This window comes from Nothobranchius furzeri, chromosome 11 (assembly GCF_043380555.1).
Source record: "Nothobranchius furzeri strain GRZ-AD chromosome 11, NfurGRZ-RIMD1, whole genome shotgun sequence".
NCBI lineage: Eukaryota > Metazoa > Chordata > Actinopteri > Cyprinodontiformes > Nothobranchiidae > Nothobranchius > Nothobranchius furzeri.
In genome coordinates, this window is record NC_091751.1 from 70,551,072 (window position 1) to 70,578,482 (window position 27,411).

Here is a 27,411-nt window from a genome sequence, read left to right on the forward strand (position 1 = left end):
CACAAAGTATGACACGGCTAAATACGAACCCCTCTGGTTACGGACAGAGAAGCCTGTGAGAAATGTACCAAACGCAAAGATTTCTGCACTCAGAAAAATATATTATCTTATTTACATCGACAGCCTGAAAAAACGGATCACAAAGGCCAGAGCGAACGTGTAACAGCTGATTCTGAACGGATACGGTGGCGGCCGTCTCATTCCCGCTCAGATTCACATTCAGGGTCTACATTCTGTCAAACATTCTAAACAAAAGCACAGAGGGGGGTTACCTTTCAAAATAAAACTCTTTAGCCCTTTTTAGAAGACACACCAAGATGGCAAATCAGCGCAGTACCGCCCCCACGGTGCGTCTTCGGAGCGCACCACGGGGCTTGGTGATGCAGGAGCTTTGCAGCATTCGTGCCACAACGCTGGGCAGTAATCCTGCCGCAACACCAGAGGCGTGAATGCACATTACGCCTTGGCGCAAAAGACAGGTGACGTGATCACGCGGGGGGTTACTGCCGAGCTCCGGCCAGCTACAACATTAAAAATGAAATTGGCAACAAGTTTAGCTTTTGTTACCAGAATCAGCCGAGATGATCAACTGGAGCGATGCAGAGCTCCAGAAGCTTCTCTCCCATTAGAGCTGGAGCTCAGATCCCCAGAGACTGCACGAGGACTGTGGAAGAACGCCGTGTCAAAAAAGCATAAGGAGAGCGGCTTCTGCCGCAATAAAAACCACGGCAGCGCAGAGACCGCCTCTTTACCGCCATCGCATCATTTCTCGTCAAAAGGACATTATTGCGCCACATTACCGCCACGGTCTGACCACCGTAAGCCTAATTTATGACTTCTCCGTCTCCTGGGGAAGCAATTCCCCGCCAGGACAGCAGAGGGCGCTGTTCTGTGGTATCCTGTCATGTTTCCAGTCCAAGATGGTGCATTTACTATTGTGTTTCTATTTCAGAGACTTTTTAACACGGACACATTTGTCCCCCATCCTCCTCCTCTAAACCCACGTTTCCCGTCATTTCCGCCCAGGAATAAAACGTTGCTGCGTAGCTTTATACTCATCCACTCACGGATGAATAAACGTTCATATTTTCACAGTTTTTCTGTGAGGTATTCTTCAAGCTACTCCAGGTCTGCCAATAGATGTCGCCGGCTCCATTTTTATCTGGAGGCGCTTTATAAAAGACCTTTCCCTTCCTTTCTTATTATTTACTTTCTTTTGAGAAGGCAATGAGGTGCTCTTGAGGAACCGGATGGAAGCGGCCAATCACAAGCTTGTGTTCCGTCTCTTTGGACATTTAGAAAAGTGGGCTGGACTCCGTCCATCCTTGCGAGCCTGTTGGAGCCCTCGTAATGACGAATAACGCAAGCATAGAAGCATAAGTTAGGCTTAAGGCTGCCAGACGCCGGCTCAGCCCTGCAGCAAATTAGCGCCACCATTTTCTAAAAGAGGTTTGTGAAAGAGCTACAACTAGGCCATGGCGTCATTTACCAGGCTGACGTCTTTTTAAGTTTTCTGTCTGGGAAAGTTAAAATCTCATCGATGCAGAGTGGTCGGTGACGCCCAGACAGAAGCGGGCTCAGCAGGAAGTGGTCAGGCCTGTGGAGAGGTTTCCCGGAGACCGGCGGGCCTTGGTGTTGGTCACAGCGCCGTGTTTCTGTCGCAGATGAAGCCTGAGCTGGCTCTTGTGTCTGAAGTGAAGGTCACATTTCTCACACTAAACAGAACAGAGATATCTTTTAGATGCAGCCGGTCACACGGGGCGCCGTGGATGATCAGCGGGACGAGGTCAGCGCTTACGTGATAAGGCTTCTCTCCCGTGTGAATGCGCATGTGGCTCTTGAGCGTCTGAAGGTGGCGGAAGTGAGTTCCACAGATGTCACAGGGGTAGGGTTTCTCTCCTGTGTGGATCAACACATGAGCACGAAGGTGTGCCACCTGGAGGACAAACCGACATTAACCACCAGGACCTCTCCCGCCAAACGTTCCCTAGTCCCCGAGTTGCTGTTCCTACCTGAACAAAGCGGGAGCCGCATGTCTCACACTTGTAGGGCTTTTCCCCAGAGTGGATCCGGGTGTGGGTCTTCAGGTTGGCTGGTCGGTTGAACTGAGCGCCGCAGGTGTTGCAGCGGTATGGCTTTGCACCTGGAAGTTTGCAGAAGCAGGCTGAAGCATTAAGAAAACCAGCTTAGTGTGCCGCTCCGGAGCAAAGACCCACCTGTGTGAACCGTCTTGTGACTGGCCAGGTTGCCCTTGTAGCGGAAGGCGGCCTGGCAGCAGTCGCATTTGTACGGCTTGTCGCTGTGAACCTGAACCATGTGGTCTTTCAGAGACTCCTCCTTGGGGAACTTGCAGTCACAGCCGTTGCAGACATAATTATTTTCTGCAGGGAAACAAGCAAACGTAAGCATCGTGCAATTTTACGACCATGACGACGGAAAAAGGTGTGAAGATGTGGACTCCACCCACCACAGCTGGAGGGAAAGTAATCCGAGTGGATCTTGGTGGCCTCGTCCGAACTGAGCAAGCCAGAAGATGAATGGTTGTTGTCCATGCGCTGAGGGCTGTCACAGCTGGAGGAGGAGTACCTGTGAGGAGGACAGAGTTCCTTCAAAAGGAACGTCTTCCTGTTTTCATCATTTGTGTCGGGAATCTGCATTTTACCTGCTGCTGCAGCTCAGCTCACTCCGAGAAAAAACCACCTCTTCCCCGTTGTCTCCCTCTTCTGCGCGAGGCTCCTCGGGCCCCCCTATAGCCTCGCTCCTGGAGGGGCACCGTGGGGGAGATGCTGCCCCCCCCTCAGCATGACTTCTCTGAGCTTCCCTCTCGCTCTCGTCCGGAGTCTGGTTCATAACAATGAACTTGTATTTCTTCCAGTTGCGGGCCCTGGTGTCTCTGAGGGAGGCGGGCGGCTGCTTGAGGCTCATGCTCGCGTTTAAGCTGCTGCTGGACTCGGTGGGTGAATTTGGGTGGCAGTCGGATCTGAGGGGGCTCTGGGGACTGCAGATCACACCTTTGCTGTAGCTCTGGGCAGGTCTGAAGCAGCTGCTTTTGGGGTGCTGGAGGTCGTCTCCCTCTCTGGGGGCGGTGAGGTCATGAGCCGGTGCTGGTTGGATGAAGCTGTTCTTCTGAGAATATTCTAGAGTCCCAGCTGAAGCATGAGGGTCACCGTAGACATGACAGGAGCCAGTGGTGTTGATGCCTCTGAAGACGGTGGGGATGCAAGCCCCCCGCTCTTGGTGAGGAAGTGATCTTCTCAAGCTCGACTCTATCTCTTCAAAACATTGTTTAGCGTCATCGGCCGTGTTAGCCAAGTGGTGCCGTATCTCTTCCAGCTGCGTATTCAGAGACTGCTGCCTGTGAAGAGGAACTCAGTCAGATTCATCGTCAGGATTCGCTCGGATTTCACAAGAAGCAACACAGTTGTGGCCTCCTACGATTACCTGGACTTGATGAATCTGTGGCAGGTGTCAGCCACATGCTCCATCCGTAGGTAGAGCGCTGCGTTCAGGGTGGCGAGGGCCAGGCTGTCGCTAAGGTTCAGACAGGAAGTGTACATGAAGTCCAACAGGAGGGAGAAAGCTTTAGGATCTACTTTGGAGTCCAAGCTGATGGCATTAAGGTTTGTGTTCTCAGGATGCATGAACACAGAATAGAAGAAGCCACTGCAGAGAGACAGAAACCACAGAGGCTAAGCGGAGGGAGGCATGAAGTCCTCTCTGGACTGGAGCAGCTGACTTCAGGCCGTTTACCTGCAGGCCACCAGGATGGTTTTGTGGGCATGAAAGAGCCGTCCATCCACCTGTATGGTGACATCAGTCAAGATGTTGCGGCTGCGGAGGCGGTTGAAGTTGAGCAGAACGTCGCCAGGGTGACGTGTGAATTGGATGCAGCCATCTTCAGTCATGGCCATGCTGTCTCAATCTGTGCAGAGATAAAGCAAACGAACATCTCAGCACCTTTATACGTGCACACACTGGTGTTAAGGTTTGTGTCACTATTGTTGTAAGAATATATGCCAACCGGTTTTTGTTCTGGTCCACATCTGATGGAGATTACCATGCGTCTTTTTGGTGGGGGTAATTTGGATTATCAAATAAAAAATATTGCAAAAGATTTTGAATAGATTAACATTGTTTAAGCATCCCTTTGCTGTTGGTGGAAATCCCACTTATGGGATGCAGAGGGACAGAGGAAGCTGTGCTCCGGACGGCGGCTGTGATGTGATGTCACTGAGCTGTGGAGTAAACGGTGAGACACAATTCACGGCTAAAGTTCAGATACCGCAGAGATCGGTGACAGATGGCTACTTCTCTGTAGTTTAGTGAGTTTACATACAAAGGAGGATGGGAAGGACGAATGTCCAGCAGACAGATCAGCTGTTTAGCTGCAAGCCGGGAAGAGAGACCCACAGCCAGAGACTGAAGCCAAAGCGAGGGTTTTGAAAATGATCCTTCCTCTTTGAGGAAGATGAGCTGACACTAAAGAGTCATTACAGCAGCACTATTTCATCTCTTCAGCCTTCTGGTGGTTAGCGGTCTGCTGAGTGACGTGTTCTTGCTGGAGGTGCGCTCACACCGCAGCATGTCCGGTTGGAGAGAGACGCTGTGCCGTCTGACACACAGAAATCTTGCTCCGTACAACGTGCCGCCTCTACGGAGTTCTCAGTGTCACATGAACAATCCTGTGCAGCGGCCCAAAATTGCAACGTGATCCCAGCATCATGGACATATTTTGACTAATATGACTTTTATTTTGACACATGTCCAGCAGCGGAAATGACATATTTGATGCCCATTCTGATTGGTTGGTGACATGCTACAGAAACCCCCTCTAAGGTGTTTTGTAGCCCAAACCGAGACACCCCCACAGCTAGCCCAACCCTGCTCCAGCAAAGAGGAAAAATGAATGCAGGTCAACGGGTCGATAAAAGCCATTTTCTGAGCCTGTTTGTTATGTGCCGTGGATTTGACATAAGCTGTCTTAACACGTGTGATCCAGGGCGTAAGGCAAAGCAGATTAAAAATAGCTCTTTTAGCCCTGTTCAGCGCTGCTCTGGGCGGCTGCATGTTGGAGTAGCTCTGTTGACTATATGTAAGTTTAGCCTTTTTTTGGACAATTTTTCTTCTAGTTTCTCAAGAAAAACGGTATATTTTTGGACATTTAACTTTTCCGTTTCTGGTGCTGTGAAGCTTAGACAATTTTTACTGCTATTTTATCACTTTTTGAGCATTTGTTATGATGCGTAACCATGGCAACAAGCTGGTTTACAATCGGGAGCAGCTGATTAACATTGGAAAGGCTGAAATAATACCTCAACTGAAGCCACAAATCCCAAATGAGCTAAAACGCAAGAAGCGTGGCTGCAGAGCGGGAGCAAAACGGAGACAGAGAAAGAGGAAATTCAAACCATCTCTTCCATCGATCATAATGGGCAATGTGAGATCACTGGCCAACAAGATGGAGGAACTCCAAGCCCTTTCAAGGACTCAGCCAGAGTTTCGGCAGTGCAGTGTTATGTGTTTCACTGACACGTGGCTGCAGGACCATATCCCCGATTCTAGCGTCTCTCTCTGCCAGGATTCCTGACTGTACGAGCAGACAGAGATCTGAAGAGGAGCGGGAAAAGAAAAGGAGGTGGAGTGGCAGTGCTTGTCAACAACAGATGGTGCCATCCAGGTCATGTTTCAGTGAAATGTCATCTCTGCAGCCCAGATGTTGAACTCTTGGCAGTAAGTTGTCGCCCATATTATTTTCTGAGAATTCACCAGTGTTGTCTTGGCAACCATTTATATTCCACCTTCAGCCATTGCTGAAAATGCATGTGATGCCATCAGTTCTGTTGTCGCTAAGCTACAAACCCAGCACCCCAATGCATTTGTGGCTATATCTGGTGATTTTAATCATGCCTCGCTCTCTGCTTCACTTCCAACATTTCAACAGTTTGTCAGCTGCTCCACCAGAGAAAACAAGACATTGGATTTGTGTTATGCAAATGTAAAGAATGCATACATGTCCAAAACAAGACCTCCTCTGGGACAATCAGACCACAATCTTGTTTTTCTCTGCTCAGAATACAAACCACTTGTTCAGAGGCAACCTGTGACAAGAACTGTGAGAAAATGGTCACAGGATGCTGAAGAAGCCCTGCAGAGTTGTTTTGAGACCACAGATTGGATGACTCTGCCAAGGATATGAAGAGGACATCAATGTCATGACTGGATGTGTCACTGACTACATAAACTTCTGTGTGGCTATATAAACGTCTGTGTGGACAACATCATACCCACCAGAACAGTGAGATGCTTCGCTAATAACAAACCCTGGATCACCAGTGAACTGAAGAATCTGCTAAATGAGGAAAAAAAAGCCTTCAAGGAGGGAGACAGGGAATTATTGATGAGTATATAGAAGCAACTGAAGATCAAGATCAGAGACAGCAAGGAGGCATACAGGAAGAAGCTGGAGAACAACCTACAGAGGAACAATATCAGAGATGTCTGGTCAGGTAAGAAGAAGATCACAGGCTTCAAGCAGAGGAAGGATTGCACAGATGGCAGCCTGGACACAGCCAATGAACTGAACAAGTTCTTCAATAGGTTCAGTTCAGGAACAAACCCAGCATCCTCCTCGCCTGTCCCCAGCCAATCAGACATCCCATCCTCCTCTGATCCAACATTTTCCTGTCACACGCCAGCTCTTTTGTCTTCTAACACAGTCATGGACTCATCTGGTTCTATTCATCTGTCTTCAACCAAGTCAGGAGATGCTGCTGCCCCATTTACCTCCCCCTCCCACCTATCTGTCTCTAGAAGTCAGGTGAAGAGGCAGCTGGAGAGACTGAACAGGAACAAGGCTGCAGGTCCAGATGGTGTCAGCCCCAGAGTACTGAAGGCCTGTGCAGAGCAGCTCTGTGGGATTCTGCAGCACCTCTTCAACCTCAGCCTGGACCAGGAGAAGGTTCCAGTCCTGTGGAAGACATCCTGCCTTGTTCCAGTTCCAAAGAAAACTCGCCCATCAGTCAATGACGACTACAGACCGGTTGCCCTGACATCCCACATCATGAAGGTCCTGGAGAGACTCCTGTTGGTCCACCTGAATAAGCAAACTAGAACATATCAGGACCCGCTGAAGTTTGCTTATCGCCATGGAGTTGGAGTTGAAGATGCCATCATCCAGCTGCTTCAACCAACCCACTGTCATCTGGACAAAGCAGGCAGCACTGTCAGGGTCATGTTCTTTGATTTCTCCAGTGCATTTAACACAATCCAGCCTGATGTACTTTGCCAGAAACTCCAGAAGACACAGGTGGGGGCCTCAACTATCGCCTGGATTAAAGACTACCTGACAAACAGACCACAGTTTGTGAGGCTGAAGAACTGCACATCAAACCAGGCGATCAGTAACATCGGAGCACCACAGGGGACTGTACTCTCACCATTCCTTTTCACCCTGTACACCTCAGCCTTCCAGTACAAGTCAGAGACCTGTCATCTACAGAAATACTCAGATGACTCTGCAGTTGTCGGGTGTATCAGAGATGGACAGGAAGCTGAGTACAGAGAGCTGGTGGAGCACTTTGTGGCATGGTGTGGAAACAATCATCTGACCTTGAACGTGAACAAAACAAAGGAGATGATTTTAGACTTCAGAAGAAACAGGGCGGAGTCAAACACTGTTTCCATCATGGGAGAAGAAGTGGAGGTGGTTGAGGAATACAAATACCTTGGAGTTCACCTGGACAACAGACTGGACTGGAGAAAGAACAGCGAAGCCGTTTACAAGAAGGGACACAGCAGACTGCACTTCTTGAGGACGCTTAGGTCCTTCAGTGTCTGTAGCAAGATGCTGCAGATCTTCTACAAGTCTGATGTTGAGAGTGTAATCTCTTCAGCCATCGTCTGTTGGGGTAGCAGCATCAGAAGCAGGGACCTGAAAAGGCTCAACAGCCTAATAACAAAGGCTGGTTCTGTTCTGGGGACGACTGTGGAACCGCTGGAGGAGATAATGCAAAGAAGGATTCTCCAGAGAATCAAGAACATGATGGACAACCCTGAGCATTCTCTTCACAAGACTGTCCGACAACGGAAGAGTGTCTTCAGTCAGAGGCTTCTTCAGTTTGGCTGCAACACTGACCGCTACTGGAGATCCTTCCTGCCAACAGCCATTGTAATATACAGCAACTCTTTGATGACTTTATTATTATTATTATTCTGAGCTACTACAGCAATCAGTTTCCCTCTGGGATTAATAAAGTATTTTTGAATTTGAATTGAATTAAATAGCAAAAAGAAAGAAAACAGAACATACAAATGAGAAAAATAAATTCTATTCAATAACAAATACATTCGTTAACCACTTCCTGGTAGCACTGGGCACAGCCGTCTTTAAATATGGGATATCAGGGTCCTCTGAAACCTACAAGCTCACTACTCTGAATTCCTACTTCCTTTCTGGCTAACTTGTCTGGGAAAAACGAGTTCCGAGGACAACTGGAACGCACCATGATGCATATTTTCGTGCAACTCCATCAATTGCCAGTAGGGGAGTGTATGGAGGTTCTATTTAGCTTCACCTACAATACTCAACAGAGCAGCTTTAATAGCCGTTTCCTGGATGTAGACAAGAATACATCAACACGTCCCCGCACTTAGTGATGTTAGGAAAATAACCCCATTATGAATAAATACACAACAGACACTGATTACGTCTGTGACTAAGTGTGTGGTATCATGTAAAACACATTTTTGGGTCAGCCAATCCGGACTGGTTTCAAATCAAAACACTTTGTGATGTCGTGCCTGGGTTTGGCCATCAGGGGGCGCCACTGCAGAGACGAACCGCTGTTTATTATACGTTTACAGATGTTTTATACGCAAGTACCGGGATGAGAGACGGCGCAGCGCACAGCAAAAGCAACTACTCGTTACTATCATTACTAGACTCTTTAGGAAGCGACATGTCTGACTTATTTAGGCCCAAACAGACTTCCGTCATATTGCTCTCCGTTTAGAGATGCAAACAAAAACAAAGCAGAGCCAGAAAAGTGGGTTAACTCCATAACGCGAGCGCTGGCTCAGCACACGAGGCTGGGTCATTCCAGGTGAAATGTGCGCAAACAAGAGCAGAGCGCTGCTGGTTAGCGTGTTTGACGCTGAGCACATTCCGTCCTGCCTGCTCACGGTTTCCTGTTGCCTAACTCGTTCATATTCACGTCCACGCTCAATAATCACACATAAAACCAGCCCCAGAGTTTAGTTTTACGGGTGCTTAAATAGCTGCGCAACTTCGGGCCGAAAAATCCGCAAACAGCAGGCCAGCAGCGCCAGCCCGGTGGTCAAGTCGTCCTGACTCGCCTCCGACACGCATTTATGATCGCGTCTTGATACTTCTGTCAAAACTAACGATACAAAAGCTCACGTGATTTTTCGACGACCCGAAAGTGCGCAGAAGAAAGTGGTCCTGTTGCGCCATCGCCGTAAACTTTTAACGGAACTGATATAAGCTGGCTGAAAACATCCGCCCGAGCTGCGGCTTTCCCCGGATAAACAGCCTCCTGCCTAAGCTTGTGCCTAGAATAACAAGCTGCTTGCGTGTGACAACACACACACACACACACACACACACACACACACACACACACACACACACACACACCAGCGAAAGGGTTCGCAAATGTGTATGTAAGACCCTGCCGGTGCATGAAACGGTCACTTCACAACACTTCTCACTGAATGCTGAGAAAATAGGAAGAGGAGGAAAAAAAAGTCACCTTATAAAAGTTTCCTCGAAACTCTGAGCATCACCGGTTCTGAGAATCCAGTTCTAAGAAACGCAGCGGCTCAATTCTCGGAATTTCAAGAGCAGGCGGAACCACCGGGAGCGGGGCGGGGGTGCTCCTCACCTCCGGGAACCAGGAACCGAAGCACCGCTGCAGATAAAACAAACATCCGGACTAAACATGACACACGAACCAGCTCTTTCATGTTTACTTTGCTGTATGGCAACATGGACAGCAAAAACGAGTCACTCTCAGGACTCTGTGAACCCCTCTGCAGTGGACGCGTCTGAGAGCAAGGTCAGCTGACCGAGTTCATATTAGGACCGCAGGGACGTCTGCAGACTCGCCCTGGGTTGCACACAGATTGCTAGAAAATCCCCCCCCCCCCTCCGATCAGAGCTGTGACGTCACTTATTGTTTAGCGTGTCACCTTTACCAGCATCAGCCATACTCTGGAAATAGAACAGAACAGAAATAAGTTCATACTTCCTCATGAGCAAGTGGTTTCTCAACAGGGGAGGACTGGTATCAAGCGTTCTGGCATAACTGCTCTGAAATCATGGACGTAATTTGGGGCGGGGGGGGGGGGGTGCATGTCCCCCCCCACTTTTTCCAAAGTCAAGTTTTGACCCCTGCACTTTTTACCAATCAAAAACAATATTACGCTATCTTAAACTGACACTGGTTGAGCTCTACGACCAAGCAGAAAACAACTGTGTTGAAGCCCGTTTCCCATTCGAACATACTTTAAAGATACCCCCGTGTCCCCCCCCCCACACACACACACACTTCTAAAGTGAAAATTACGTCCATGTCTGAAATCGTCCTGGCACAGAAAAAGACCAAGAGAGGGAAGTCTTCAAAACACCCAGTAGAAAACACACCACCTGCTGCAAAAACTGAAATGGTGCCATTACAGCTGTTTGGCTAAAATCATAACAGCAACGTGTGATTTCCATTAGCATTCATGATTCTTAGTTTTAACTTTGTGTAACTGAGTAGCAACCATCTTTTACGTTGGACCGTGTCAGCTAGCTGTTGGGACCATCTTGATTCAGGTCAAGTCCATCAGTAAATCGTGTGGTAGGACACCAAACTTTAGCTTAGGAAGAAGAAGAAGAAGAAGAAGAAGAAGAAGAAGAAGAAGAAGAAGAGATAATTTCTAAAGCGCCTCTCAAGATAAAAATCACGAGGCGCTTCGCAAAAACAAAAAATGTAAAAATATAAAAGAATTTAGAAAATGATTCAAAATATGTTTCAAATGAGCAAAAAATAGACAATTGTGATTAAAAATGTTAAGAAAGAGGGTGACTAGGAATGAGGGAAATCAGTGGATCCTGAGGAAGGTGGAATAGAAGAAGAAGAAGAAGAAGAAAATATCATTTCTATAGCGCCTCTCAAGATAAAAATCACGAGGCGCTTCACAAAAACAAAAAATATAAAATTTGTAAAAATATAAAAAGCATTTCGAAAATGTTTAAAATATATCCAAAATGAGCAAGAATAAGCGATTGCGATTTAAAAGAAAAAATGTTAAGAAAGAGAGAGAGTGAATAGGAAAGAGGGAAATCAGTGGATCCTGAGGAAGGTGGAATAGGTGGGGAGAGCAGAATAAAGAGAGAGAGGTGAAGAAGGTCATACAAAAGCCAGCCTGAACAAGTGAAGCTTGGTTTATGCTTGACGCGTCCGCGAGGTTCACACGGCTCCGCGCAGCAAAATTGCGTCATTTTAAAAACCACGCCCCTCCACCGCACCTCTGCACGGCCCAAATTTTCCACACCGCACACCTAGGAAATTTTCTAACCACGCGGACGGTCGGATGCGGAAAAACATGGCGAACCGGCAAGAACTAGTATGGCAGAGGTTGGTAAATACAGACATTTGTATGATTCAGCTCTCAGAGATCACCGTGATCAACATGTTGTTAATAATTCTTGGAGAGAAATAGCTCGCACTGTCGGAAAAGACGAGGACGCTGTTAAAAATGCTGGAATGCCATGTTGTAAACAGTCATTTCTACTTCTACTATGGTGTAGTGTTGGATGCATGCCATAGAGCTCCATGCTGCCCCCTACAGTTTGGGAGAATATTGGCTCACCGCAGAGACAAGCCGCATGAACCATAAACGCTACAAGTTGTGAAGCGCGTTCCATCCGCGAGCCGCATCACCAAGCGGAAAGTGAATGCGTCAAGCATAAACCAAGCTTCAGTCTTCAGCTGCTTTTTAAAGGAGACCACTGAGTCCACTGATCTCAGGCTCAGGGGGAGAGAGTTCCAGAGTCTGGGGGCCACAGCAGCAGATGATCTGTCACCTTTGACCTTTAGCCTGGTGCTGCACAACCAGTAGGTTTTGGTCACTGGACCTCAGGGACCTGCTGGGGGTGTAGGGACTAAGAAGATCACCAATGTAAGATGGTGCTTGTCCATGTAAGGCCCTATAGACCAGAACCAGGATCTTGAAATGAACCCTGAAGTTGACTGGCAGCCAGTGAAGCTGGAGGAGAAGCGGGGTGATGTGGGTGTGTTTGGAAAGTTAGTTAAACTTAGTGCCGGTGTCGGTACAGGATCTGCTCGGGTGCTTCGGCTCGGAGTCCTTCGACTGCCGATGACGTCAAAGTACGGCAAACCCACTCGGACAAAATACACTACACATCTTTACTGTTGGAAAGAATTTAGCAGTTTCGTTATTAAAATAATGTTTCTTACGACGTAAGTTTGTGTTTATAATGGTATTTGTAAAATAAAACACTATATTTTATTCATAATGTTGAACTCCTCTTTGAGCACATCCCTTGAAGGATCATAGGTATTAGCAACACCTTTGAAATTGTATTTGCAGGAAAGAAGTGTGTCCCGTTTATTGAAGTATTTTGTGTTTAGAGTTTTTGACGTCTTGTCCATGAGTAGTTCAGTTACGCTCATAGCTGCTAGCCAAAACTCTGGAGCTAAAAGTTTTCTGGCTTTACTAAAATACCTGTCTGTACTTATATGACTGATGGTAGTTTTACTTTCTATTAGACTCCAAATGTAATCATTTGGCACGTTTCTAATTCATAATTTGTAAGAATGTAATCGGTGATATTAGCATTAGCATTCCTATGGGTTTTTCCACGTATATTAGCATTGCGCTAACCACTCGCTGCCAAATTGCAGCCTTTGCGATTAGAAAATCTCCTTTTGTCACATCGCAATTTAATTGCACATGCAGTTAATCGTTCAGCCCTAATATACATGCAGCTCTATGCTAAAAGTGTATTTTCAAAGAGGTAATGATGGATTTCTTTGTAAAAGTTGTCCATCTTTCCAACAGAAAATTTTGCCTGGACCAACGTAACGTGATTACGTAACTTCCGTAAGGTTCATGTTCAGCCAATCAACTACTTTGACGTCTTCGGCAGTCGAAGGACCCCGAGCCGATCTTTAACCCGAGCAGATCCTGTACCGACACCTGTTGTTCCTGTTTGCCAGTCATGGCCACCTTAACTCTAGACATTAATCGTGTTTGTTAAAATAATCTTAAAATGTAATACTAGGGCATTTTTACCATAAAAACAAACGCTTTTCTGTTTTTGGTGGCGGGCAACAGAAACTAAGAGCTCTTTAATCAGAAACAGGAAGTTCCTGGCCGGCGTCTCCTTCCCTACAGAATCAAATGAAACAAGACTGATGAAAAGATGTTTCAGATAAAGGTAATGAAATATGTGCACCCCGTCCTCATGACATCATTTAGTCCAATGAGTCGTTTTCTTATTTCTGCTGCTTTCCTCAAAGCGGCCCGTCACTTATTAGCTCCACAGAAAATGCGTAGGAATGTGTGTGTTCTGTAAAAGCTATCCAGTGTGTTCTCTGTGCAGAGACCCGTCCCCCATTGAACCCAGAACATGTGACCATAAATCCAAGGCTGTTACACTTTTAGACGTTTTCTGCCACAGTCACCCTTCTCAGTCCTTTTCTCACAGCTTGTATTAAGATTCCATAACAGAATAAAGCTGATTGGGACAGGGATATAACATCTGGCCCTCGCTGTAGATTGTGCTGCTTTAATTGCCTCATATTTTATATAAATGTGTCAAAATGTCCGTGTGTGCACTCGTAATAAATAAGCTCTCCATAAATGCTGCGTGGAATCCTGTCATAAACATGTCATGCAACCTCACACACGGATTCCTCGCATAGCTCTAAACACTTTAGAGACCTCTGTTCAGGAAACAGCTGTCATTTGGTGGTTTTTCTTTTCTAATAGTGGAAAAATAGTGGTTTTTAGTGAAAGTGCAGAGCACCAGTCTAAAATAACAGCAGTTCAGGTGACTATGGCAACAATGCAGTCTATTTGTAGTTGGTGTTTTCACCCTTGACGTTTTTCCCCTGTGGTTATCTTTAGTGGCCCAAGTTTCTGTGGGTGTTTCTTCTCCACATCCTTTAGACGAGGCACTGTTTTCTCCTCCAAAAGAGAAGAGACGACACTTGTTCTGTTGCTCGTTATAAAAATATCTGATTTGGTTGCTCGTGTGCAGCCATGAGGATGCAAAGAACTGATTAGTTGGCCTTTAGCTCCCTTGTACCAGTGAATCATCTTGAACATCTCACCAGGGTTAGCAGCAGCAGCACAGCAACAGATAGCAGATAGGAAGCCAGATTCTGTATTTGGTAGAAATCTATCAGCTCAATCACACGAACAGGGTGCTGTTTCGTTTATTTGGGACATTAAATGCTCACTACCCAGTTTTTTTCCTTCTTTTGAAAGGAAGTTATTTTGTTGCACATAAAACAATTAAATGTTTACTAGTGAGGGTGCTTGTAGGCATTGGAAATTAGCAGTTTTGTAATGTTAGATGAACTGCATCCAAGGGTTCAGTCCACACACAGAAGGGGCAGGAGAAAGATCGGCATGGCTTCAGAGTGACTGGACTTGACTGGATAAAAACACGAACCGGAGCAGGCCATAGATGATCTGGCCTAATGGTGGACTGGCAATCGGAAGCACCAGGAGATTTCCCGGCGGCCTGGCCGCTAATCTGGCCCGCTCATTGACTGTCGAAGGTCATGATGACCTGCTCATCATCTGTCTGACATTCACACAAACAAAGAAACCTGGGCACAAAGACACCCCTCCTCCTTATTTTTACAGGGTCTGGAAGTGTGTTACAGACCCCCCACCTCCCACCCACCCCCACCCACAGACACGTTGCCACACCTTTGGCCCCAGAGACAAATACGTACCGAGATAAGCCAGGGAACGTGGAGCAGAAAAGGAGATGGAAAAATATGAAAGCTCTGGCCGCAGATTCAGCAAAGTGCTGCAGAATCACTCACATGTTCGTCAGTGAGGTAAAGGTAAGAGGTTTAACACAACAACACATTAACACGGTGTGTTCAGTCATGCTTGTATGTGATCATGTTGGGAGAAACTATACAGTGCTTAACCGGTAGATTTTACAGGCATGTATTACTCAAAATCTCTGAGATTTCTGAAAAAAATGTCTGACTGTCCTCAAACACCAACCATCTACATTCCCTCAAGCTCCGCCCCTCCTGACACGCCTGGCACGCACTCCACGAAAAGTGGCATTTTGTACAAAATGCACATCACTGCTGTGAGGCAGGGCACATGTTATGCACCATCACCATCAGCTCAGTCATCCATCCATCCATCCATCCATCCATCCATTTTCAGCTGCCTATCCGGGGTCGGGTAGCAGGGGCAGTAGCCCAAGCAGGGAAGCCCAGACTTCCCTTTCCCCAGCCACTTGGGGCAGCTCCTCCGGGGGAATCCTAAGGCATTCCCTGGCCAGCCATGAGACATAGTCTCTCCAGTGTGTCCTGGGTCTTCCTTTAGGAAAACCTCACCAGCGAGGCCTCCAGGAGGCATCCTGACCAGGCTTCGAGCCACTCCCAGTTGACTGAGCTTCTCACCCTATCTCTAAGGGAGACCCCAGCCACCCTGCGGAGAAAACTAATTTCGACTGCTTTTATCCACAGTCTCATTCTTTCAGTCACTACCCAAAGCTTGTGACTTTGGCTACAGAAACTGGCTCTTGGTACGTGAAATGTCACCTCCCTGGAGGGTAAGGAGCCTGAGTTGGTGTGTGAGGTTAAGAGGCTTCGACTAGATATAGTCGGACTCACCTTGATGCATGGCTCTGGCTCCAGAACCAGCTTCCTTGAGAGGGGCTGGACACTCTACCACTGGAGTTGCCCCCACTGAGAGCCACCGAGCAGGGGTAGGCATGCTAGTTGGCTCCCATCTTGGTGCCTGTACGTTGGGGTTTACCCCGGTAAATGAAAGGGTAGCCTCCCTCCGCCTACGTGCGAGGGGATGGGTGCTGACTGTTGTCTGTGCTTATTCACCAAACTGCAGCTCAGACTACCCACTCTTTTTGGAGTCCTTGGAGGAGGTGCTGGAAAGTGCTCCTTCTGGTGACTCCCTTGTTCTGCTGGGGGACTTTAACGCTTACGTGGGCAATGACAGTGACACCTGAAGAGGTGTGGTGGGGAGGAACAGCCCACCGATCTGAATACGAGATGTGTTTTGTTATTGGACTTCTGTGCTCGTCCATAATAAGCACCGTGTTCAGAGGTGTCCATATGTGCTCTTGGCATCAGGATTATGCAGCTTGATGATCAACTTTGCTGTTGTCTCATCTGATCTGCGGCTACATGTCTTGGACATTCGGGCGACGAAAGGGGCAGAACTGTCAACTGACCTCTACCTGGTGGTGAATTGACCCGGTGGCGCAGACGGTTAGGGATGCCGTCAAGCTAAAGAAAGAGTCCTATAGGGTCTTTTTGGGACTCCAGAGGCAGTTGATGGGTACCAGCAGGCCAAGCGAAATGCAGCCTGGGTGATCAGAGGCAAAAACCCGGGTATGGGAGGAGTTTACTGAGACCATGGAACAAGACTTTCGTACGGCTTCGAGGAGATTCTGGTCCACCATCTGATGCCTCATAAGGGAAAAGCAGTGCGCGACCTACACCGTTTATAATGGGGATGGTGTGCTGCTGACCTCGACTCAGGACATTGTGGATCGGTGGGCAGAATACTTCAAAGACCTCCTCAATGCCTCTGGCATGTCTTTGCGTGAGGAAGCAGAGTCCGGGGACTTTTGTTTGGGCTGTCCAATCTCTGGAGCTGAGGTCACTGAGGTGGTCAAGCAGATCTTTAATGGCAAGGCCCTGGTGGTGGATTAGATCAATCTAGAATTCCTTAAGGCTCTGGATTTATTGAGTTGTATTGGCTGACACAGCTCTGCAATATCGCGTGGACATCGGGGGTAATCCCACTGGATTGGCAGACCGGGGTGGGGGTCCCCCTATTTAAAAAGGTGGACCACAGAGTGTGTTACAACTACAGGGTGATCACACTTCTGAGCCTCTAGCTCAAATCTCAAATCTATGCCGGGGTTCCTTAGAGGAGGGTCCGGCAGATTGTCAAACCTCAAATTCAAAAGGAGCAATGTGGTTTTTGTCCTGGCAGTGGAGCACTGGACCAACTCTATACCTTTTAGGAGGGTCCTGGATGGTGTGTGGGAGTTTGCCCAACCAATCTACATGTGTTTTGTGGATTTGGAGTAGGCATTTGACCGCGTCACTTGGGAGGCCCTCTGGGGGTCCTTTGGGGGGTACTTCAGGAGTATGGGGTACCAGGCCCTCTGATGCTGGCTATTAGTTCAGTGTATAACCAGTGTCAGATTTTGGTCCACATTGCCTGTAGTAAGCCAAGCTAGTTTCTGGTGAGAGTTGGACTCTGCCAAGGCTGCCCTTTGTCACCGGTTCAGTTTATAGCTTTTATGGACAGAATTTCTAGGCGCAGCCAAGGTAATTGATGAGATCCATTTTGGTGGCCTAAGGATTTAGTCTCTGCTTTTTGCAGATGATGTGGTCCTATTGGCTTCATCAGAACATGATCTCCAGCTCTCAATGGAGCGGTTCGCAGCCGAGTGTGAAGCAGCTGGGATGAGAATCAGCTCTTCTAAATCTGAGACCATGGTCTTGAGTCGGAAAAGGGTTGAATGTCTTCTCCAGGTCAGGGATGAGGTCCTGCCCCAAGTGGAGGAGTTTAAGTATCTCGGGGTCTTGTTCACAAGTGAGGGAAAACTGGAGCGTGAGATCGATAGGTGGATTGGTGCTGTTCCATCGAGGGCCGCTATCCAGCGTATTTTAGTTTCAACTCTGCTTCAACACACCTGATTTCAATCAGCAGGTGATTAACAGGCTTCTGCAGAGCTTGATGAGCTGCTGAACAGGTGAATCAACCACTGAATCAGAAGGGTTGGAGCAAAGACATGCAGGATACCGGCCCTTGAGGACCAGGGTTCCCCACTCCTGACCTTAAGGAAGACCCAGGACACGCTGGAGAGACTATGTCTCACGGCTGGTCAGGGAACGCCTTAGGATTCCCCTGGAGGGAAGTCTGGGCCTCCCTGCTTAGACTACTGCCCCTGCGACCTGACACCGTATAAGCGTCCAAAAATGGATGGATGGATGGATTTTCTTTCCATGTCGCCCACCCTTTAACACACCCCAGCTGCTGCTGATCATGAGACAGAATTGAGGATAAATCTGCCTGTATGTGGAGATTTAATTTTACAGCAGGCCTGATGATCATTTATGAAATGTCTTGTTGAAGGCATTGACATTCACCTCTGTCCCATGTTGTCTCTGGTTCATAGCCTTTCAATCCACATTATTATTGTTGGTGTATAAATAAAAATATGTAAGAAAAAAAATCAGTAAAGCACATTGAATATCCTTTGTGTGTGAAATGTGTTATATAAATAAGTTGCCTTGTCTTGCCATACATACAGTCCTAAGTCTGTTTGTCTGTCAGAGAGAGAGATTCATGTATCATCATCTGCAAACAGCTGCTTCTGCTGAGCAAAGCTTCTCAAAACTGCGCCACATCTATGGCACGAGAACACTAGAATGTCCTGGCTGTCATAAGTTCAGCTCAGAAGTAACACAGCATCAAATGACCTCATTGATGATTTTGCTTTCAGAAAAAGGAGATGTGTGTGTCTGCAAAAGGCTTCTTTCATTACTGAATGAGGCTGTTCATTTATTCTGTGTCTAAGCTGTAAACCTAAATTACACTAATAATACAGTCATTTAGTTACTTTACTATTTTCTGTCAGGCCAAAGTGTCTTTAAATTATGTTAAATGCAACTTTAAGACAAACTGGGAGGAAACTTTGGCTTACTGTCAGTTACAGTAGATAGTTTTCTTGTTTTCCACATCTGTTCCTTCTTCAGACACAATGGACAGATCTGCTCTTAGAATTCAGAATTTTTTTCTCAAAAATCGAGGCTTCAGATAAATTTTCTCACTATTTCTTTCAATGTGCTTTGTTGCATGTGAAACAACAACGCCAGCACCTTGTCTGTGAAATGTCTTTGGTTTTAGCACGAATGTTTCTAATTAGTGAGATGCCTGCTTTTGACCAACATGTTTGTGACACATGGGTTTTCTGCATCGTTTCATATCTGACTTCTCACGCTTACATACAAAAAAACATAATTTGGGTCTGGATATGAAGCAAAACAGGAAGTGACAAAAATTGCAGTTCCACCCTCATCCACTAGGGGCTGGTGTCAGAAGCGAGCAAATCCTCATTGACTCCCATGTTAAAAATACCAATTTCACAGCAGAAATAAACATGTTTACAGCCTGGTACCAAAACATGTTTTAGGTTTAAATGATCTAGTTTACACTCATGACAACTCTGAGGGGGGTGAATTTTTTCTCACTCTTCTGTTTAAGTGTATTAAAAGCCTAAAATTCTGTATTATTAATGAGCATCAGACCCACGTGACCGCAGAGCTAGCTCCGTGGAAAGGTCTCAGTCTGAGCCTCGGCCTCGCCTGAAAACTGTTCGGCCATTTTCAGTCTCTCAACTTAGACCATTGGTTGTAGCGTTTGTGTATTCTTGTTTGGATATTTTTGTGCAATTGTTGGACAAAATGACTTGCTGTGGCATTAATTGCACTAATAGAGCGTCCAAGGAGTCTCCACTTCATTTTTTTCGGTAAGTAACTGCCGAGCTGAGCTTAGATTTTAACATGTACTGTTTAACCATGAAATTTAAATGTAATAGGGTAAAACCCAGTGCATTTAACATAATGCTGCACTTTAGAAAATGGGTTGAAATATAACATGTTGGTGGAAATGGGTTCCCACTATCGGTATGGTCTCCCTCCCCTCAGCGGCAGCTCGGCACATCTCTGATCGCAGCGGCGCCTGTCTGCTGCGCGGCTGCAGGCTTGTGGAGCTCTCGGGAGACCTCTGTGTTCTACCCGGTTTTACCCAGCGGTCAGCCCGGCGCATCTCTGACTCAGAAGCTCCGGTGTTGCGCACAGTTAACTCCGTTTGTAGCTAGGTAGCTACCCCCGTTAGCTTAGCTCCAACCTTCGCGTTAGCTTTGGGTTAGCTTCTAGATACATCGCTTCAGTTGGACGGGTGTCGTCATTTGATCCCAGCCTTACAGCCCCACCCTCATCTCCACCTCTTTTCCCTTTTATGGAATTATCTGGGCTTGACGGAACCTTTGACATGGTCAAAATGGCATGGTGGCCACCCCCAATTTCAGCACAATAACTTATAATTGGAGCCTATGGAAACAAACTGTCCAGTATAGATGTCAATGGTTTGGACGCACCTCTCCATCTGCATTGATTCACCTGTCTTGTCGGTGCTTCCGAACGCTGCTTGATCAGAAGCTGCAGTTGTAAATCATTGCGGAAACGCATGGTGTTGGATAGGTCATCTTTTACTTCTGTGCTCCTGGCTGGGCTGATGGTAGCTGATTGTGCTGTTTGCATGGCGGCGGCGTGCCTCACCTTTTGGACAGACTGTGTCCTTGTACGTAAAATATTGTCCTTGTGGAGTGCTTTCTGCGTTTCGGGAGGGGCGGCGGTGAGGAGACCTGTGAATGGCAAGTGCTAACTTGGAGATGGGCAAATTTTTTTTTTTACAAATCTCAGAGGTTTTTACTAATCACTTGTAAGTCGCTTTGGACAAAAGCGGCTGCTAAATACATAAACATAAACATAATTAATGACTGGAAAAACAAAAGAGTCCAGGGCCCTTATTTATCAACTGGATTTACGAACAGATCTGAGCGTATTTCATGCGTGGGAACGATTTTACGCATTGTGTGGTATTTACCAATTTGTTCTTGCGCCTGAAAATGTTCCTAAATATAAGAACAGCTCTGACGATGCATAGGAACAGCATCTGGTGGTAGAATGAGGGAACTGCAGTACTGAAGGTCTCAGTCATCCATGCGTGTTCCTCATCCACAAATTATATTCAATTCAATTCAATTCCATTTAAGTTTATTTATAAAGCACCAAATCACAACAAGCATCGTCTCAAGGACCTTCACACAGTAAACATTCCAATACAGGTCAGTTCATTAAGCCAACCAGTAAAAAGTTTCCTGTATAAGGAACCCAGCAGGTTGCATCGAGCCACTGACTAGTGTCAGAGTCTTTACAGCAATCCTCAGTTTAAGCAAGTATTTAGCAACGGTGGAGAGGAAAACTCCATTTTAACAGGAAGAAACCTCCAGAGGATCCTGGCTCAGTATAAGCAGCCATCCTCCACGACTCACTGGGGATGGAGAAGACAGAGCAGACACACACACACACACACACACACACACACACACACACACACACACACACACACACACACACACACAAACACCAACCCCCCCGCCCACACACACACAACATATATACCATGTAGTTTCTTTGGTTACATTGTGATGTATTAGTAAATATTCTATTTGGCGAGAGATAAACTTTACTGTATTTTTCCTAGTGAATCTGTAATTAAATGGGTAGACTAGTAGTAGCACATTCAATGTCAAAGAAAGTAAAATGTTATTATCAGGAGAGGGAGAATGTTTAAGTGGTTAGCATGAGGCTACCACAGCTCAGCAGAACACAATTGTAGCTTCTTATGGAGAGAAAAACACTTAAGAGAAAAAATAAAGTTAACAGCTGCGAGTCATCCAATTTTTTATGTCTTCAAGTCAAGCCTGTAATCTACCCAACCAATTAGGTTCATCAGGGTTAATGGATAAATATAGCTGAGTATCGTCAGCATAACAGTGGAAGTTTATCCCATGCTGTCTAATGATTTTACCAATTGGAAGCATATATTTAGTAAAAAAGAACTTGTCCATGCACTGAACCCTGTGGTACTCCACAAGTAACCCTGGAGTATGAAGAAGATTTGTCATGTACATTTACAAAATGAAATCTGTCAGACAGGTAGGATTTAAACCAGCCTAACGCTGTTCCTTTGATCCCTACAACATGTTCAAGTCTTTCTAAAAGAACATTGTGATCTACTGTGTCAAAGGCAGCACTGAGATCTAACAAGACTAGAACAGACACAAGATTCTTATCTGAGGCCATGAGAATATCATTTGTAACTCTCACTAATGCAGTTTCACTGCTGTGATACTCTCTAAAACCAGACTGAAATTCCTCAAACAGATCATTAGTGTTTAAATGCTCACATACTTGGATGGCCACTATTTTCTCCAGGACTTTGGATAAAAATGGAAGGTTAGATATTGGTCTATAATTCATTGGGTCATCTTGATTACAACAACCTTAAAATCCTGTGGTACATACCCATTTACTAAGGATAGATTGATTATATCTAGAATGGGGCAGTAACCAAAGGAAATGCATCTTTAAATAATTTGGTTGGGATTGGATCCAAAATTCAAGTTGAAGGTTTAGATGAAGCTAATATTTTTGATAACTCTGAAAGCTCAAGTGGATCAAATTAACATCGACAAATATGCAGTTCTAGCTTGACGAAGCTTATTTTTATAAAGCACAAGACTATTTTTACAGTATAAGTAGGACTCCTCCTGGTGCGTAGATCGCCATGTTCTCTCCAATTTTCTAGTTTTGTTTCAACGTTCGTAAATGAGAATTAAACCAGGGAGCCAACTTCCTGTGCTTAATTACCTTCTTATTTAAAGGGACAGCATCATCTAATGCCACACGTAAAGAGGAAGTAACATTATGAACTAAGGCATCAACTTGTGAGGGGCTAGAACTGAAAATATTGCCCTCTGAGACGTTCCTCTGAGATGCTGAGGACAGTAAAGATGGAACAGTTGACTTAAAAGACGCAACTGCGTTGTCAGATAGAGACCGACTATAGTGAAATTTACTTACATGTCTCGAGAACTCAGTTATAAAAAACTCAAAGGTTATCAGAAAGTGGTCCGAGAGGACTGGATTATGTGGAAAGATCGTTATTTCCTCACACTCTGTGCCATAAGTCAGCACAAGGTCCAATGTATGATGGCAGGAGTGGGTGGAGCTATGTATTCTTTGGGTAAAACCAATTGAGTCTAAGATATTACTAAAGGCTACATTGAGGCTATCATTTTCAGTGTCCACATGAATATTAAAATCCCCCACTATAATGACCTTATCAGTATTTAGCACCAAATCAGATAAAAAATCAGAGATGTGATCCAAAAACTCAGAGTAAGGGCCTGGTGGACGATATAAAACTACAAACAAGAGTGGTTTTACAGTTTTGCTATCTGGATTAGGAAAACTAAGAATAAGATGTTCGAACGAACTGTAGCTATTAATTGGTAAGGGATAAGTCCGAATACTCCTCCTCCTCGCCCTGTACTTTGAGCAATTTGATGATTTAAATAATTTGAAGGAGTCGACTCGTTTAAGCTAACATAGTCCTCTTGCTGCAGCCAGGATTCTGTGAGAGAGAACACAGAAATCTTATTATCACAAATCAAGTCATTAACTAACAAAGTCTTAGAAAAAATAGATCTAATGTTCAATAACCCACATTTAATTTTTCTAGTTTTCTGCTCAGTTGAATTTGTTCTAATATTTATGAGATTTCCATGATTTGCTTTATTAAGCCTGATATTTAATCTGTGTGGTTTTGGCCGTGGGCAGGACACTGTCTCTATGGGGTAGTGGGTGGGTAACAGTACAGAAGCTGCAGAGGGGTGGGTTAAACTACGACTCTGCTTCCTGGTCTGGACCCTGGGTTGTCATGGAGGACTAATAAAACTGGCCATGTTCCTAGAAAGAAGAGCTGCTCCATCCAAAGAGGGATGGATGCCGTCTCTCCGCATCGGACCGGGTTTTCCCAAAAAGTTTTCCATTTATCCATGTAGCCCACGTTGTTTTCAGGACACCACCTAGACAGCCAGCGGTTAAAGGACAGCATGCGGCTAAACATGTCGTCACTGGTCCGATCGGGTAGGGGGCCAGAGAAAATTACGGAGTCTGACATTGTTTTGGCAAACTTACACACCGAAGCAACATTAATTTTAGTGACCTCCGACTGGCGTAACCGGGTGTCGTTACCGCCAGCGTGAATAACAATCTTACTGTATTTACGCTTGTCCTTAGCCAGCAGTTTCAGATAAGATTTAATGTCGCCTGCTCTGGCCCCAGGTAAACATTTAACTATGGTTGCTGGAGCCTCTAATGCCATGTTTCTGACTATGGAGCTGCCAATGATCAGAGTCGGCTTATCAGTGGGTGCGTCACTGAGCGGGGAAAATCTATTAGAAATGTGGACGGGTTGGTGGTGGCCCACGGGCTGGGTTCTATGCTTCCTGCGTATCGTCTCCCAACCGGCCTCAGGTCCGAGCTGCTTGGGTTCTGCTGGAGGACCGCTACGGTCTAGTTAGCCCCGAGCTAGCTAAGTAGCTACAGCTATCTACGGGCTTTTCAACAGTGCAAAGCCGGGCCTCCAATTCTGACACCCTCGCCTCCAAAGCTACAAAAATGCTACATTTATTACACGTACCATTATCACCAAAGGAGGCAGAGGAGTAACTAAATATCTGACAGAGAGCAAGAGAAAGGAGATGGAGAAGTAGCGACAGAAGTAGCCATAGCCACGCTGAGGCTAAACTAACTAAACAAGCAACCCGTTAAACACCAAATAAACTCAAATGGTTCCCTAAAAGCTAGGTGGAACAACAGAACATGTGTGATTTAGTGTACTTATGTGCTGCATTAACTCAGAAATGTCCCAGTACAGAGAAATTCAATCAAATTTAGGGAGCCACCATCACTGAACAGCTACACGTAGTGCAACACTGAAAACAGGAATTGCCTTACCGCAGATACTGTCACCTACATACCCAGTATGTAGTTATTTCGGTGGAAAAACAGCTTTTTTGCATAACTGGTGCTAAACACAATAAAAGACACATGTGACTGATGGGAATCTGATGTTATGTCATGGCTGTTCTGTGTTATTGGAGGATTTAACAGAGTGTTGTCTCTGGAGGGAACGTGTTCTCTGTGAGCGCTCTGATCTCAAAGGAAATCCCTCTGCTATGCTGGGGTTTGGGACCCTCCGGAGTAGGGCTGCTCGATTATGGCAAAATTAATAATCACGATTATGGTGACTGAAATTGAGATCACGATTATTTAGGACGATTTTTCAATTTATGATGATTTTATTTGTTTTTATTCAGTCATAAAATTGCTCAGGGCACAATCAGAACAAAAATAAATAAGAAACAAGATGATCACTAAAATAACTCCTGATTCCCAGGATAAAAAGACCAATATACTTATAGCTCATAGTCTATGACCCAAGGGCTGTAGACCTTGGTTTAACTCATTTCAGTCTAACCAGTACAGACCCAAATACCAATATCTTGCAAATACTGACAGCAAGAATTATACAGCAGCATTTATAACAAATACATGCAAATAAATTGATGTTCACAAAATGTTGCATAACATTTATTGAGTCGTGTCAAGGTGCTGTAGGAGAGTGCACTAGCACCGTGTCCTCAGAGAGGTTAGTCATTAGTTATCAGCATGAGGAACTTATCTCTACCTTATTTATAAACTATTTATTTACAGGCCCATCAGTTAATGTAATAATTGTCCCAACCACAGCTGCACCCCCCACCCCTCAACCCGGTCTCACAGCAATCAGGGCAAGCTGCACGTGTGTTTAGCGTGCCGCACGGGCACATTTAGCCGTTTTTAGCTGATCAGGAGTCCGCAGGTGCGGTGTGTGTGTCACTCACTCTGGTTACTCCAACAAGGAGCCGGCTCCGAGAGCTGTCTTTAGCGACTGACACATCACTGCATCATTCCCTTTCCTAATGTTGTGAAGAACGGTCCAGAGCACAGGTGGACGTGTTTAGCTAACCTGCAGGAAATGTTGACGACAGTTATCCAGAAAGTAGCTAAGGGTTACCAGAGATGTTTCTGAGGTGTTCGCTAGGTACTTTTAGGATTAAAAAGTCAAGAAGGGGGTCTGAAAAGCTGCTAGAAATAGCGTCAAAGTCGCTAAGTTTGCAACACTGTGGAGGAGCGCTTCATTTGCAACTCAGGGCAGCGCAACTGGGAGGAGCAAATAATCGGCTTGTTTTGTTTTTTATAATCGTTCAAAACTCAGATCGTAATCGTGATTAAAATTCGATTAATTGAGCAGCCCTACTCCGGAGAACCCCCCAGAATCTCCTCTGCTCCCCGATCATGCACGCCATGTTACCAAGGTAACCAGACTGACAGCTCAAAGGATGCTGCACTCTCAGACAACATTTCCAAACAAAACTATCTCCAAACAGAATGACTCCTTGAATGTAAAAATTTAATGATACGATTGATCATATTCATTTTTTTATGTATTCCCGACAGGAATCTCTCCTCTGTCCCGACTGCATTTATAACCTCTGCAACTTTCTTTTGCACTTCGGTGTAACAGGTATTTTTAGGTAAAGCAGGATTAACCTGAGTGACTTTTTCTGGACTGTTTAGTTAAACTTAGTAAGCAAGAAGTCTTTGCGGCTAAATGTGCAGGGCGTGGGTCCCATGGCAGGGTGGGACGTCCCCCCTGTCCCCCTGCGTCTACACACAACATTGTACAAAAGAGGTCAATGCTATTTCTTCATCTTATTCTTACTCTTCTGTTTGTTTCTTCCTTAAATATTCTCAGAATCTTTCTTTTACCTAAAAACAGCATTTTCTACTTGAATTGAACCAACTTTCTTCAAAGGGTGGAACCACAAAAAAGCTTGTTAGCATGTTAGCTTGTTAGCCAACTCTCCAGTCAGAGAGGAAGGTCAGAGACATGAGGGGTGTTTCTCAAAGTCAAGGGGCCTGGCTTTGGGAGGCGATGTCTTGCGAGGCCAAGTGCCTTACTTACGAGGACACTGTCCTTTCTTGGTCAAAGAAAACTGTTAAATGGAACAGACTTGCATCACGTGATCGTGACTTCCACGGGGATCACGTAACATCACATGACACGGGATAAAACGTTATATTTTATACGTATTAGTTTCAATATAAATATAGAACGAGGCTTTTACTTTTTAAATTTTGTATATATTTGTTAAATAAAAAATATAAGCGAGTTACTACCCGCTAGCCACCGAAGCTGCAACTAATAAGCAACTAACCAACCATAGCTAACTTCTTTGGATCTAAAAATACTTTTTAAATTAGTTGACTTACAAACTTGAAATTTGCCCCGAAGTAGCTGCTGGCTCCTGATCTGCCATCCTTTTGAAAATACCGCAGTGTATTCGGGGTAATTTTTGACCAAGGCTAAGCTACAAGACACCTCCCGTGTATCCTTGTT

The 27,411-nt window shown here is 45.6% G+C and overlaps 1 protein-coding gene across 3 annotated transcripts; it reads right to left on the bottom strand.

The window, feature by feature from the left end:
* Nucleotides 1-1,345: 1,345 nt before the first annotated feature.
* On the bottom strand, nucleotides 1,346-9,898 carry bcl6ab (BCL6A transcription repressor b). Of its 3 annotated transcripts, none has more exons than XM_015975807.3 (9): nucleotides 9,771-9,898; nucleotides 3,751-3,922; nucleotides 3,442-3,663; nucleotides 2,663-3,355; nucleotides 2,468-2,586; nucleotides 2,217-2,381; nucleotides 2,013-2,143; nucleotides 1,799-1,936; nucleotides 1,346-1,715 (listed from the first exon to the last, which is right to left on the bottom strand). In XM_015975807.3, exons 2-9 carry the CDS (start codon nucleotides 3,909-3,911, stop codon nucleotides 1,578-1,580), a joined length of 1,767 nt encoding a protein of 588 aa, XP_015831293.3. In that variant the 5' UTR covers nucleotides 3,912-3,922; nucleotides 9,771-9,898; the 3' UTR covers nucleotides 1,346-1,577. The 3 variants fall into 3 exon arrangements, with proteins under 3 accessions (XP_015831293.3, XP_015831294.3, XP_015831292.3); XM_015975808.3 differs by lacking the exon at nucleotides 9,771-9,898 and adding an exon at nucleotides 9,419-9,531; XM_015975806.3 differs by lacking the exon at nucleotides 9,771-9,898 and adding an exon at nucleotides 4,022-4,215.
* Between the last annotated feature and the right edge of the window lie 17,513 nt (nucleotides 9,899-27,411).

Excerpts from the sequence above, each read along its gene's own strand:
- bcl6ab (XM_015975807.3), bottom strand. The coding sequence starts at position 3,911 with ATGGCCATGACTGAAGATGGCTGCATCCAATTCACACGTCACCCTGGC. Across the intron at positions 2,587-2,662 it reads GAGCTGAGCTGCAGCAGCAG|GTACTCCTCCTCCAGCTGTG; the intron begins GTAAAATGCAGA and ends TCCTCCTCACAG. Across the intron at positions 1,716-1,798 it reads CGGGAGAGAAGCCTTATCAC|TGTGAGAAATGTGACCTTCA; the intron begins GTAAGCGCTGAC and ends TGTTCTGTTTAG.